This window comes from Dermacentor albipictus, chromosome 1 (assembly GCF_038994185.2).
Source record: "Dermacentor albipictus isolate Rhodes 1998 colony chromosome 1, USDA_Dalb.pri_finalv2, whole genome shotgun sequence".
NCBI classification, from domain to species: Eukaryota; Metazoa; Arthropoda; class Arachnida; order Ixodida; family Ixodidae; genus Dermacentor; species Dermacentor albipictus.
In genome coordinates, this window is record NC_091821.1 from 399397434 (window position 1) to 399411769 (window position 14336).

General features: G+C 43.5%; 1 protein-coding gene across 1 annotated transcript; it reads left to right on the plus strand.

Annotated features, from left to right (window-relative positions):
- The first annotated feature begins 547 nt into the window (after positions 1 to 547).
- On the plus strand, positions 548 to 13236 carry LOC135918770 (uncharacterized oxidoreductase YtbE-like). Its single transcript, XM_065452463.2, has 7 exons — positions 548 to 737; positions 2468 to 2545; positions 6566 to 6856; positions 8534 to 8625; positions 9858 to 9968; positions 12806 to 12899; positions 13027 to 13236. Exons 1-7 carry the CDS (start codon positions 674 to 676, stop codon positions 13170 to 13172), a joined length of 876 nt encoding a protein of 291 aa, XP_065308535.1. The 5' UTR covers positions 548 to 673; the 3' UTR covers positions 13173 to 13236.
- Positions 13237 to 14336: the final 1100 nt, after the last annotated feature.

A 14336-nucleotide genomic window follows, 5' to 3' on the forward strand; every position in this document is an offset into this window, starting at 1 on the left:
CGCCCCCACTACATACAATGAAATCACTAAACACTACTACCATAGAGAAAGAAATTTACTACCTACAACGTAGAGAGTATAGCACGCCACACCGCACGCTCACTCGAGCTCAAGCGGTTACACTCAGAATGCTACAAACAGACACCCCACGCAAAACAGACTACACCATTATATGCCTGCGCTCTACGACAAGTCTTATTGCACCAATTGCAATAGATCCCTTAACGTCTATCATTTACTCTGGCCGTGCTCGCAAGTTCACATAAACTGCGAACAGGGCAAGCGCAAAGTTTGAAGAAGCAATCCGGATCGAAGCCCTCCCCAACTCTGGGCCGTCCAGCAGGTCCACGAAACCACCAGAACTCAACCTCCCGGTTCCGTCGTGGGAGACGCCCACTCCATGAGAGCCCAAAGCTCTCGTGGCCTGCAGGATCTCGAATAAAGTTGATTTCCTTCCTTCCAGGCAAAATGATGGAAGATACATGGTTAGAGCATATTATAGTTTCGGTTTCGGTTCATTTTCACCGATTGCACCATACTCGCCGCGTCTGGCGCTTTCTTTAACGCAGGACCAGGCAACTGTGCTTGTTTTTCTCCTTGAGCAACCGATATCCTCTGGCCTGTTCAAGCACGTTTGCAGTTGCTCTCCGTTTATTGAATCCGTTGGTGAGCTATGGCTCTTTCAATGACCTCGAAACTGCTGTTGAACAACGGAGCTCATCTACCTGCCATCGGATGTGAGCCTGTTTCATGCGTAGCATTCATCACGCATACATTTCAGTGTGAAATACATGGGCGAGCAAAAAGGCGACATGCGTATCTTGCGCTGTTTTCAATACGAAACGTATTGAAACAAACAACTTAACAATAGAAACAAACAACTTAATCTATTAATCACAAGCTTATGCAGCACGCGTGTGCCGTTGCTGAAGCATGCTGAAGCGTGACTACGGTTGGTACAGTTAGGTGCGGTCCGGTAACCTAAACTAAACCGAAACTGCCGATTGTAAGATTGTAACGCATCGCCGCCAACGAGGGACCAAGACATGTTTTGCGTAGTACTATACTACTGGTTAAATAAAGCGTACTGCTGTCACGTTTCAGACAATTGACGTAAGTGTGCTCCGCTGTCGCCTCGATGCAGACGTGGCATTGAAGCACATTTACACTGCTCGCGCGCGCAGAGCCGATGCAAATACGCACGCGCGTTCGCTACTGCCCGTGAATTAGGGACTGGGCGCACCCGCCTTAATCCCTTTCTTTTGTCCTTAAACATCGTCGACTTTTATTCCAGAGATCAAAGCTCTGCGTGTATTTACCCCTAGCCCCTCAGGTGCGGCGCTGAACACGTACGTGCGCAAAGCAGACAGACAGCATTGTTCCTACTTTCGTCCGAAATCATGCCATGAAAACTTCCAACTATTTAGTTAATATAATGAAATATATGCATGCATGGTTTTTTGGCATACATCTCCATACATTGCTGTGTTCGTGCTTCTATGACTATCCTAATCAACTTCTAGAATCGCATACTGTATTGCATGTTAAAATGCGTGCTGTGTTGCTCTATTGTCATGGTGTCTTGGGTGCGTGTCTGCATGGTGTTTGCCTGCAGCTCTGTAGTATGACGTACCAACAAGGCCAGAGTGTGAATTGCTTGTCGTGATCCTCAGTTACTGTGTTCGAGTTATTGCACAAAAATAAGGGAATGCAACTTCATACACATGGTAATTAAGGAATTTCTTTCAATTGATGACTTGTATATAACCCCGCGACAGGTTAGTGACATATAGGCAACACCAGTACAGTCCCTTTAGGCAACACATATGCATTGTTATCACTCTGTCTTGCTGTTCTGTGCTGACAAAAATTCTCAGTCCCAGTTATGCGCGTGCTAGTTTAATTTACTGCAGAAGTCCTTTTTTTGTAATTTAGAACGTGCTGCACTGCATAAGTGTAATGCTAATGTATATCCTAGATTGCATGCATTGCCAACCCATTATACCGACCTTCCTCTTGCACGACCATAATGTTTCCCATTTCATCTGACACCTTTTAATCCTGTTGACATGCTTCAGGTTACAGACAAGGTACATGGAGTCCCATGTACTGAAACAAAGTGCGGCACACAACTTGTCGCAATAAAATGTTTGGTGATGTTCATTTTCTTTTTTTTTTCTTTTCTATGTGGAACTATGCACCAAGCTTTGCGTAGTCTAAGTTGGTGGGCCAGTTAGTACATGCTAACATGAGCATAACCAAGTGGAAGACTAAGCAGCTATCCAAACGAGAGTTTCTAGTTTTTTTCAGTACTAGCACCTCTCTAGTTCAGCTTTCCTTCGTAGAATCCGCCTTGCTTTAACTGGACCCCACTGGACTTAACATGCACTTCATGTTCTGTACTCATCTACATATTCACATGTTTGGTTAAGAAATTTTTCACAAGGTGTACTGTTATTGAATCCAGTTGGAACATATCGCATCTCGGATGCTGCGCTCAAGTCCCTCCTGCCTACTGTGCTGCAGCAGGGATACAGGCTGATTGGTATGTGGCAGCCCTGGGATGACCAAGGGCAAGCTTTGCATCTTAAATTCTTGGAAACTGAGGCCAATATACACCAGTGAAAAAAATGCACTGGTAAACAGGCATGCGCTATCAGCACAAATTCAAATGCATAGAAGTCAAAATAGGCTCATGCATGTTTTTTGCATTTTGCCTATGTTTGTTTTGTGCCTGCCTTCTATTCGCAGTTCAACTCTACTCGTTACTCTGCCCTGAAGTGACCTGTACATTGCAGATTAATATTGCCCACAATAGATGTTCTGGCAATTGTTTCTTTCCCACTTGATATTATGCTGATAGTGCTTCTAGAAATAGTCATGAGACATCAGAAAAAGCTATGTAAAGATCAAAGAAGTGCGATGCAGGAGATTAACATTGCTATCATGGTGCTTGCATTGGTTACATGCAGTCGAACCCGGATATATCTAATCTGAAGGGGATCACGAAAACGTTCCATATATAGGTAATTCGATATATAAAACAAAATTTTATACAAAAAGAATTCAAGGGGTTTTACTGCTGTTCGTTAAACTCAATAATTTGTTATATGTGGGTTCGATATATCCGGGTTCTACTGTATGTGTTGTAAAATGTAACTTCATGACTGTTTTTGATGCACTTGTGCACTCTACATTTCATTTCTGGATTTTTTTTTTCATATATTGTCTGAAGCAGAGATTATAGTTTATTTGTAGTAGTACTTGAAACACAGGGGAAAATGTGGACCTGCCAGATCGCAGTCTTTTTTTGTTTCTGACAGGTTGCATTATCGCTAAGCGTTGCGTGTTTATTTGTAGATCAGTGTCTAATATCCATGTTTTCTTATATCACTGTATGTATCAGTCATCTTGTATTACAGTGAACAGAAAGCTTTTAAATTGGCTACTATATCAATTTAATACAGTGAAAGCTCGTTAATTCGAACTTCAATAATTCGAATTTATGGATAATTCGAACTGTACGATTTGGTCCAGCCAAGCTCCACAGAAGTCAATGTATAAAAAAGTCCGTTAATCCGAACACGAGAAGGTTCCCTCACGGATAATTCGAACTACGCTCGCCTGGCACACGGCCAGAGAAACGCGCCTACTGCCTACACACAAGGCTGTATTGCCTCCAAAACGGAGAGAAGGCGAAATCGGAAAAAAATCTAACCGACGCGGTGTCAACCAGAAGGCAGCGGCGGCCGCCGCCTCTACGTTCTACGTAACATCCGAGACTTCTTGCCCATTGCAAATCTCGAAGGTTTTGCAAATCTTGTACAGCTGCTAATTTTGTGCGGATATGGCACGGAAAGCGCCAAAACACAGCGAATCAAGTACGTCACAGCTGCGCTTGCAATCAAGAACCAATGAATCAGGGCCTTCGCCACCTTCTCATGTTCAGCGTCTTTGTCTCGGCAGTCTTCATCGGTTGTACACCTCTGTTTTCAGTTTAGGAGGTATCGGCCGTCGCGATTCATTGTGATGGTGTTAAGCCTCGGCTAACGTTCGTTTCGGTGGACGTCGGTGGTGTGGCACAGTCAGACCCAGAGCTTCGACTTGAAGATGGCGTGTGCCCGCGGCACACGCCATCACTTTCTGACTCGGCAAATTTCGGACATGCCCTACTGCTTCCAAATCGCAGTGTACTGTTGCTCTCCTTCACTTTCGTTAGTTCGAACTTTCGTTAATTCGAACTGAAACGACTTCCCCTTGCGGTTCGAATTAACGAGCTTTTACTGTATATGGCTATAATATATATGTTATGCATACATTATAAATAAAACAAATTATGAACATATGTGTGTGTTGATACTGAGATGCTTAACTTTCAGTGTACTTCCAAAAACAGGTGAATGACCTCATGAAGTGTACTGATAACCTTTGAATCGTTTGATCTTTCTCTCTTGTGTTAGGACAGCACTGAAGGCAGCAGTTCAAGTAAGATGACTTCCATTAATTCAGTATGGCATTAATTGACCTTCCATCTAGGTTGAGTCTGTTTAAAAGTCCAAAACAGTATCTAATTTTTAAATGGTTGATTGAAACATCACATAACTCTCGTTCTGCACGTCCTGCTGGTGTAAGATTAACAGAATACAGCCATAGTGATATAATAGTATAAATCACTGAACACCATTGACCTTTGATGCATTTGCATATCGCCTATATGTCTGGTTGGCTGGAGCACTTGTAAAATCCAAAGTGAACATATGGGAACCTAGAAACATCAAATATAATGACAACTGGTCACTGCATTTATCCGGACACGGCCCTTGTGTAAGTGCACTTAGTTTATAAGTTAAACCTCGATATAACGAAGTCGGCAAAATCCGCAATTTGCTTCGTTATACTGTATAGAAATTTCGTTTTACTAAAATTCGACCTTTTATGCAAATAAGTGCAGTTGCCGATCGACTTTTCTTACATGCAAAGGGGCTGCAGAATTTCCCAAAGTATCGGGCAGTCAAAACAAAAGTTTAATGAAAACAAACAATTCATTTTGATAAATTTAGGAGTCGGCGACGAATGATACCATTTCATGCCACGCATGTCGACGACATCTCGATGGTACGACTTTAAAGCGAAGCCAGCCACGCGTTCGTGTGCACTCCGCCCCCGCGGCTGGTAGCGTCGCTCTCACTGGGGCAGCGACATCAGGAAGAGTGCCTGCAGCGGGGAGTGAATGCTCTGGCTGCTTCTCACTCCAACAGGTCACTGAAACTCGAGATTACGCAACCTCCAATACTAAACATGCAGTAAGGCAGTTTAGATGGTACCAAGCCCTCTCGGTGTGCCCACAATTTGCACACGGGGCAGATTACCTCTAAAGCATAAAGCAGGGTGCAGTGGCTGCGTATACACCCAGCCGCTTTTAGAGACATGGGCAGCCACAGCTGAGATGAGAAATTGAGACACGCACTACCCCCCACACTTTTCCCCCACCTACCCACTCATGCACGCGCTTATCGCGTTACCGCCGCTGAGCTGCTCCCCTCCTTGTCTTTCCGTTTGCTGGTCCGGGAAGGCAGCACTCGTGAAGCCACCATCTTTCTTCTACCACCCCCGCACACTTTCACTCGCACCTAAAGCACACAGTGGGCAGGGCGCGATAGGACCTTATCGCACTTGGACTTTATAGGGAACATGATGCGGCTCCACTTCTATTGTGGTGCTGCAGGTGACATGAGAGGTGCGTTTCCAAACAGCCACTTGCAATTCAATCATTTGACCATCAGCATCCGTGAAGTTTCCATTTATTGTTTCGACATTACTTTGTGGCAGCAGTGAGATTCCGTTATGCTGAAATCGCATACAAACGCACTTCGTTACGTGAGGTTCCAAGTACATGGTGTTCTATGGGAGGTTATGAGCAGTTAAATAATTCGTTATATCGTGAATTTTATTATATTGAAGCTCTTTATATCGAGGTTTAACTGTATTCGCTTATATATGGGGTGATCATCTACAAGTTTGCTGGAATTTTTAAAAATTGGCTGTGGCAGATAACATAACTCTTGTCCTCACATCTGTCACTCTGTTAACATCTGTTACTTGTTTCTATTACATTCACCAAGCCAATTTATTTGTTCTAGCAGGACAGGCAATAAATTGCAAACAAAAGCACAAGGAATTGAATATACATGTCAAAGCACATGGAAATGCTTAACAGTGCTCGAGCAAGGAATGTCGCTGAAAGCAATGTTGTGATGAGAAAACTTGTATTTGTCAGCCCTGACGAAGACGAGCCCCCTTGTCGAAATGTTGGCTACAGCGACATTCCTTGCTTGATCGCTGTTAATCATTTCCATGTGCTTTGACATGTATATCATGTATAACTCAGGACAAAGAGAAGAGATGCTTGCAATTATTTAGCAAGTCATCTGCTCAAAAACTTGGTGATAAAGCCTTCTAGTTGCTCATGCACTTGCATGCTTCTTGCTGTTTGCCTTTCATTCGAGCCAAATTGAAGCACATCGCACTTCCCTAGCATCATGGTTATGAGGTGTGTGGGCGCCAGACTCGGCACCATTATACAGGAACGAGGCGGCGCTTGTCGGTGCCCTGCAGTCACTGGAGGAGTTTGGATTGCAGAGGTCCGACCTCTGGGTGGCAAGCAAGCTACCACCCATAGCCCAAGGCCGAGAAAAGTCCCGTGAATGTGCCCTGGGAATAATTGAACGGCTTGGCGGAAAGCTGGATCTGCTGCTGCTTCACTGGCCTGGAGTGCAGGGGCGCAAACCTGAAGACCCAGAGCAAGCCGTACTGCGCAAGGAAAGCTGGGTGGAATTAGAGAAACTGTACAGCCAAGGTATATGAACGTTCCCTCTGCAAGTGAATTACAGCACTGCTTTGTTTTTAATTTTACGCTGATGAATTCAACCTGCCTTTTGATACGGCCCTGTTTAAAGGGACACTAAAGGCAAATACTAAGTAAAGCTAAAGTGACAGATTAGTGCTCAAGAATCTCTAAGGCATCAGTGTTATCGCGAACAGAGCCTTAATAATCGAGAAATCAAGTTAAATGCAGTAAATGATTAGAGACTTCCCTGGGACATTCAAGCTATTGCCTGATGATGAAAGCAATCCTCAGTTAAATTCTGTCACTAGTACTCAATTACTCATTGCAAAAAACATCCTCGTATTGTATTATAAGATCAAACAAAATGCTAGTTGTCCAGTTCCATTTCATATTTAGAAAAAAGAACTCATTGAAATTAGTGTTAGCAACGACACGGGTGGTCAAAAGGTTTCGTTTTCACTCGACTCTGCGCCACCCACGCTTTCGCATTTCAGTACTTTTTTGATCGCGTAGCGCTGCAGTGGTTTTACTGGCTCACGAAATTTACACAAACTGCAAGTAGCAGAGAATTCAACTTCCATGTCATGTCGCGGGATGCCTGAACGGTCTTCGTCACTTGACCAAAAAGCAGCTGCAGCGGCGAATCCGCCGCTGTGTCTTGGCTCGATGCCGCCGTCTGTTGGGCGCTGCTTTACTCACCGACGGCAACAAAGGGCGGTGGTGGTGTATGCAACGTCACCACTCCCCAAGTTGGGTGGCGGGAGATTTGAATTTCGGAAAAGGTATTCAGACCCTTCAGATACAATTTTCTCATAAACTAAGTCTTTTCTTGGCACGAAACAAGCATTGTGAGGTTTCTGGAAAGGTATTTAAACAGTCCACGTCGACTTAGTGTTTGCCTCTAGTGTCCCTTTAAAACTCAAAAGGTACTCATGCATTTTAAACTCTGCTTTTAATTTGAATGTTAGGAAATACAAACCAAATTTGTGCCTTTTGTAGGGTTGTGAAATTAAGAAGTCGACTGTATTGGCATAAACTCAGATACAGACAACTCAAGTTAAACAAAAATTTCCTTTGGCCGCAACACGTTGAACAATTGGGTATGCAGCAATGCAATGCTATGTCGCTCTCAAGTAGTGCAAATGCAAAAACCATTTCTTCTGTTGCAAAATATATAGGTCAAGCAAAAAGAATAAAATTGAATGACAGTACTGCAATATTCTATGCTGATGCATTGTTATTCACCTGTATACCAGATCTACCACAAAATAGCAAATAGCATAGCATTGTTTTGAAGATTTATTGTGTACTTCAGTTTGCAAGTACTAATGAGTTAGATTTTGAACAATGTATTGAGATTATGTGTGTGACCCTGGCACCTATTATTTGGATTACAGGGCCTACAAATGGGGACATGAAATTGGCATTGTGAAATAGATATTCGTGCACATGTGAAACAGAGCATAATAACAATGCACATGACTACAACGAGCAATACCTGGCTTACTTTAAGCTGCATCACTTGGGAGCTCTTAGCATCATACAAATTGTGCAGGCATTCTCAAATGAAGCGGTCATATTGGGAAGCTGGGTGAATGCATATTCAAGTAATGTCCTGTGCAGTATTTTTCCTTCTATGGCTTTCAAAACTTAAAAAGTGTCATTTGAATCGTGGACTATCTGCAGGTAAAGTGGGTGCCATTGGTGTTTCCAACCACACTGTCAAGCACCTGCAGGAACTGCTGACGTACTGCAGCGTGCCGCCTACTGTGAACCAGGTGAGCTTTTCTGGTGTGAGGAGCATGGGCCATACTTATGATTAGGAGTGGCTCGTCTCCTTTCCCAAAAGGTTCTCAAGGTTGACTATGGCTAAAAGTACGAAAAAGTATCACTGATCTTTTAATGGTTCCCTTGATTCAAACATTGCATACCAATTCTGCATGTCCTGCTGGTGTAAGATTACGAAAATTCAGCCGTAGTGATCTAATTCAGGTTGTACACTCTAAAACAGTTGCACCCTTCGGGGTGTATATTTGCCACACTACAATAATCGTCATCTGTCTTGCTTGTGTTCCCTTTCTTGAAAATACTGCGCTCGTTACTTTCCTGTCGAGAATGCTCTGTGATGCTGATATTGCGCATGCTGTTCATGACTTAGAAGTACTGGGCTCACAGCTTTAAAGAAAGAAAATGCGGGCAAGACAGGTGACGATTATTGTTGAGCGGCAAATATACACCTCAAAGGGTGCAACTGTTTTTAGAGTGCAAGAGTTGGGGTTGGGCACGTAAAAAGGGGTAGCTGGCCCATGCTATCGTCCGACTAGTCCACGCTAAGGACATTTTTGAAGGAAGGAACATGTTCTCGTAGAAAATGAGGAGTACTGGATTTATTTGCAATATCTACATGAAGAGTGGAGAACGTTATGTCTCATCAATCTAGCGTGACTGAATTGAAGCACTCCGAGGAGCTGAAAAAGTTCGCTTAAAGCCCTTATTTCCTCTCTAGATCCCTAGGCTAGGGAAAACTCCACCCCCTTTCGTCCATTCGGAGCATCCAAAGTCGAAGGACCTGCATTGAGGGCGAGGGTTCACACAACCACTTCTGCACCTTTTTTCAAGAACACACAGAAAGGAGGGGAGCTTCCTAGACAGGGATTACCACGCTTGACTCAAGCTGGCACGTCTTTGTTCCTGGGATGACCCCATAGTTAGCTGGAGCGCCTGTCAAGCAACTGTGGTGGTTACCTGGTTCTGTGAGGGAATGCCTTAGAACACCCTTTTCCAAGAGTTTTCTTGCTCCCATAGGTCCGTGTAGGCGACAGTGAACCAACAAACAACACTCGATCTACCAAACTTGTCTTACCTCGCTGCCACCGCAGGTGGGTTCGAGGGGGACGCATTGTTAGCTTCACGAAGCAGTTCGTCGCAGTGGTGCAGAAGGGGCTAGGAGGTTACTACCCCTGCTGGCCGATCATAACAAGGTGTAGTGATGAAACATCACCTTTCCCAGGTGGAGTTTCACCCACACCTGGTGCAAAGCGACCTGTTGAGCTACTGCAAGGAACATCACATTGTGTTACAGGCTTACTCGTCTCTCGGTGCAGCAGGCGGAGTCGATGCAGTGAGTACCTGCTTATTACTTTTTTGTGAAGTTGTGCCTCTGTGCTTTTGTTCATTTGACAGTGCTTTCATATCACTAGCATACTGTTTTGCTTGAACACATAGCAATAGTATGACTACTGAGTCATATGAGGACATTCTTGAGTGTTGGCAGCAGGAATGCTAGAATTCTTGTAAGGGGTGGAATTTTGGATACCCCACAAGTTTGTTCGGAAGAAAGCTTTGCAGTTAGAGAAAAATTCGCCTTAGCATGCATATTGAACTTGAGACCAACACCACGGAAACATCAAAGATTGAGCTAGTTGGTTCTGCATTCAAGGTGTAGCAGCACAACTTCTTGAATGAAAAAAAAAAAAAAAAAACCCGAAGGACAAGCACTGTCCTTGTCTGTATTCCTTTTTTTTCCCCATTCAAGAAATCATGCTGTTATATCTTCAACCAGGTAAGCCCTATGGAGTCCACCTGTAGAGTTTAGGACCGCCACAGAGACTGCCCTGGAAGGGCGCTGATCTTGGGTTCAATCCCTGAACCAGAACGAATTTTCCTCCAATTGCAAATCTTTCTTTCTGAGAAACACTATTAGCTTTCCTTTGTAGCTTCGTGCCTTTCTCAAGTGAGCGACAATTTTTTTCCTTTCATGAAGCTTCCTCCACTTTGCTGATTTCTGTAGAACTGCTCTTCTGTATAGCAAGCTTATGTCATGACCCCACGTTGAAATAACTACCTAATTGTGTGCCCGTCAGGCTGGTTGAGTCTTTATGCATGATGTTATAAAAAAAAGTTCAAGATCTTTACAGACAACATGGGCTTTCTTTTACTTGCGCTAGCAAGCTATGCTTAGTGGTTGTGCTCATTATTCTTTAATTGCTGCAAGGAATATATAGTAAAGAATGAACAAAAGGATATGTCACCAATTGACGACATTCATGTATACAGCAAAAGCTCGTTCATATGTTTCGGAAAAAAAAAAACGGCAGCAACATACTAACTGGGTAAACGTGCAATTTGAAGTAACTAAAGAATTGGACAGACTGTAGTTGACGTCTAGGTAATGTGAATCAACTAAGATTGATGATTGATTGATTCACATTACCTAGTTGAAATCAAGAAAAAGAAATGGGCATGGGCAGGACATGTAATGAGGAGGGAAGATAACCGATGGTCATTAAGGGTTACGGACTGGATTCCAAGGGAAGGGAAGCATAGCAGGGGACGGCAGAAAGTTAGGTGGGCGGATGAGATTAAGAAGTTTGCAGGGACGGCATGGCCACAATTAGTACATGACCGGGGTTGTTGGAGAAATATGGGAGAGGCCTTTGCCCTGCAGTGGGCGTAACCAGGCTGATGATGATGATGAATGCGAATCGTTGTGGCATGAAATGCTGACGTGCGTCGAACAGGTGGTCCAGTGGCTGGAGACACGTTTTGTTGTCTTCCTGTTTTGTAGTGTTTTTAGGGCATTGACAGGAAAGCGAAATTAAATTGAGCTTGTGAGCAATGCCGGATGCCGCCGGAGTGAAAAGTAACGCTCACATCGCGCTGCCTGCATGGGTTGCGTGTGGTATGCTTCCAACGGCACTAAGCCCGGGCTGTAAAACAGATAGGTGAAGATACTTATTGCAATATGGCTGGTGGCGATAGCTGTGAATGTGGCTTGCACTGACCTGGGAGGAGATTTACTGGTACCGGAATGAGAAACTGAGTGCATGCTGGCATTTTCATGTGAGACGGGCAGGTGAGTATTGCGGCAAAGCTGCAGCAGCGGGTGGCTGCTGCCCTCGAATGCACACGTCTTGCGCATTTTCTTGTTACACAGTACCTAGCAGCCGACCAACGTATATTATGATTGCAGTCTGCCGATGTATTGACTGTTAGTGCAGAAAGATAGTGTTTTCTGGGAACGTATGAACCGGTAAGCATAACTCAATTAGGTCATTTTTCTGTGTTCTTGATTACGAATGTTGGCGCCGGGAAATAGTACGTAACGGGATTGTATCAACGAGGTTCTGCTGTATTATATGCCTAAGTCTGGTACATGAGTACTGGTTCACGAAACCTCTTGTCTGAAGCTCCTTATGGGTCATATGTGCCTCCAAGAGTACAAACATGCCAAATTTTATTTTGTATAACAAGTTATGCTTAGTGTTATCTTTTGTGAAGCTCCTTATGCGTTGCAAGTCAAATCAAGCAAAGAAAAAAGGCAGTAAATGATGTGGAAGTGTGCACTGAAATCTCAAAGGCAATGGCTATCATTTGAGGAGTGCTTGCTAGATGGCACCACAATACAGTACCGCAGCAAACACGCGGCTTCACCAAGCCGCATATCATCTGCACCTTGATAGTGAATGTTGTAAACATGGGGCACATATGTTAGCAGCACCGTGTGCAAAAAAGACATGAAGTTGCTGTGGCACGTCCTTTAATTACAGTTTTATGTGAGCAGCCTTTAATTTTTTTTCGAATACCAACTAGAATTTTAGCACATAATGTCAAGCACATCTACTGCTTGCTTCTGTCGTCCCAAAGCCGGTGCAACTGTTCATCAGTTTTAGCTCTCATCATTAATTACAAGGATATCTTATTACAACCATTCATGCAAGCAAGGTAAACAACTAAATAAATAAATGATGTTGAAGTTACTTGTGCGCTTTTACCATTTCAACAATGTGCAGCGTCAGAGTGTTAACTGATGGTTGCATTGTATGCATTGTTGTAGCTCATCTCTCCTCTTGAATTTAGGCATTGCATGTCTGCCACCCTAATATTATACTCTTGATCACTGTTGTGTTGGAGCAGCCTAATTTCGCTCTGACATGCTGCATTTCTGCTTGTCTACAGATTCTTCAAGAGCCAGTTATTGTGGAAATAGCAGGTAAACACCAAAAGAAGCCAGCACAGGTGGTCCTGCGGTGGGCTCTTCAACATGGCATAGGTACAGTTATTTTGCTTCTGTCATTTGTTCCTGAAGTTAGCTCGTACAACCTATAGGCGCACAAAAATGAAGGAAATACGAGTAGCTGCTTTCCATAATCACTGCTTACGATTGTGACTTTTTACAGCTATCATCCCCAAGTCAAGTAAAGCTCAACGAATCGAAGAGAATGCAAACATCTTTGACTTTACACTCACTGATGATGAAGTTGCTGCCATCAGTAGCTTGAACAAGAACAAGCACTACTGCTGGGACCCGACAAACATTGTGTAAAGTAGGTGAGCAGTGGCATAGACCTTCTTAATACATGTAAAAATAAAGTGGTGTCTTCAGTTTACTCAGGCTTTCTCTTAATCACATGGAAGCTGCATGCTGTCCACCTCCACTTTGCAAACGATACCTCTGCTGCTACGCTCACACGCGCACGACCACAAGGACTGTACCACGTGTATTTGTTCAGGGTGTTTTATGAAAGCATGGAGAAGTACTGCTCCACAGCTAAGGGCAAGTGCCCTGACTTCTGACCTCACTAGTGCTTTACATCAGTGACAGTTTCTGTATGTTTTATTAAAAGCTAAACTCGCAGCAAAGGCTGTGCGTCATCGCTATCTTAAAGACATACCACCATAACAAAGATGCATGTGAAAAGTACATAACTTCCAACTGCTGTAACACTTTTGAAGTGGAGCAATGCAGGATCAACAGAGGAACAAGAAAGTATAGAAGCAATGCAGGTAATTTTAGTGTTAGTGTCTTGACATAAAGAGCAGTTATCAATGCAGTTTCCAACTAGCTAATATAATCAAGCAGTTGACAGAACAATCTGTAGTTAGCTAGAAGCACTGTGAGCAACTACAGGTCAGCAGACTCAAGTGATGATGCTATTTGGCAAATGCACATTGGCAACATTGCTGGCACCATATGCAAAGAGTGTGGCTTTCTATTCTCTGGTACATTTTTGATGCCATTCATCCACTGTGGAGACTCGATGGCTGTGGCATTTTGGTGCCAAGTACATGTCTTGGGTTTGATTTCCAACCAGTGTATTCCAGTGAGGCTGACGTGCTTAGATTTAGTTGCATATTTAGTAACCACGAATTAAAAATTCAGAACCTTCCACCATATAGAGTCCCCAAAATCACAGCTTCAGAAATTGGAAAAATAAATAAGACAGTGAAATCATGGCATGTAAAAGAGGCACATGTCTATCACTGACTTATAATAGAACCCCCTTGGCACATTTTTGAGGGGACCAAAAAAAAAACGCACAATCTGGGAAAACACAACATCCGATAACGCATGCAGCAGCACTACTAATCAGACGAAAAACTACTCTTACAGTACATTATTTGAATATGAATAGGAAGCCAACAAACTAATGGAAACCCACTCAGTAAAGTGCATTAATTCTGCCTAGTGGTTAGATTCAATGTCAAA

Excerpts from the sequence above, each read along its gene's own strand:
- LOC135918770 (XM_065452463.2), top strand. The coding sequence starts at position 674 with ATGGCTCTTTCAATGACCTCGAAACTGCTGTTGAACAACGGAGCTCAT. Across the intron at positions 6,857-8,533 it reads AGAGAAACTGTACAGCCAAG|GTAAAGTGGGTGCCATTGGT; the intron begins GTATATGAACGT and ends GACTATCTGCAG. Across the intron at positions 12,900-13,026 it reads GGCTCTTCAACATGGCATAG|CTATCATCCCCAAGTCAAGT; the intron begins GTACAGTTATTT and ends GACTTTTTACAG.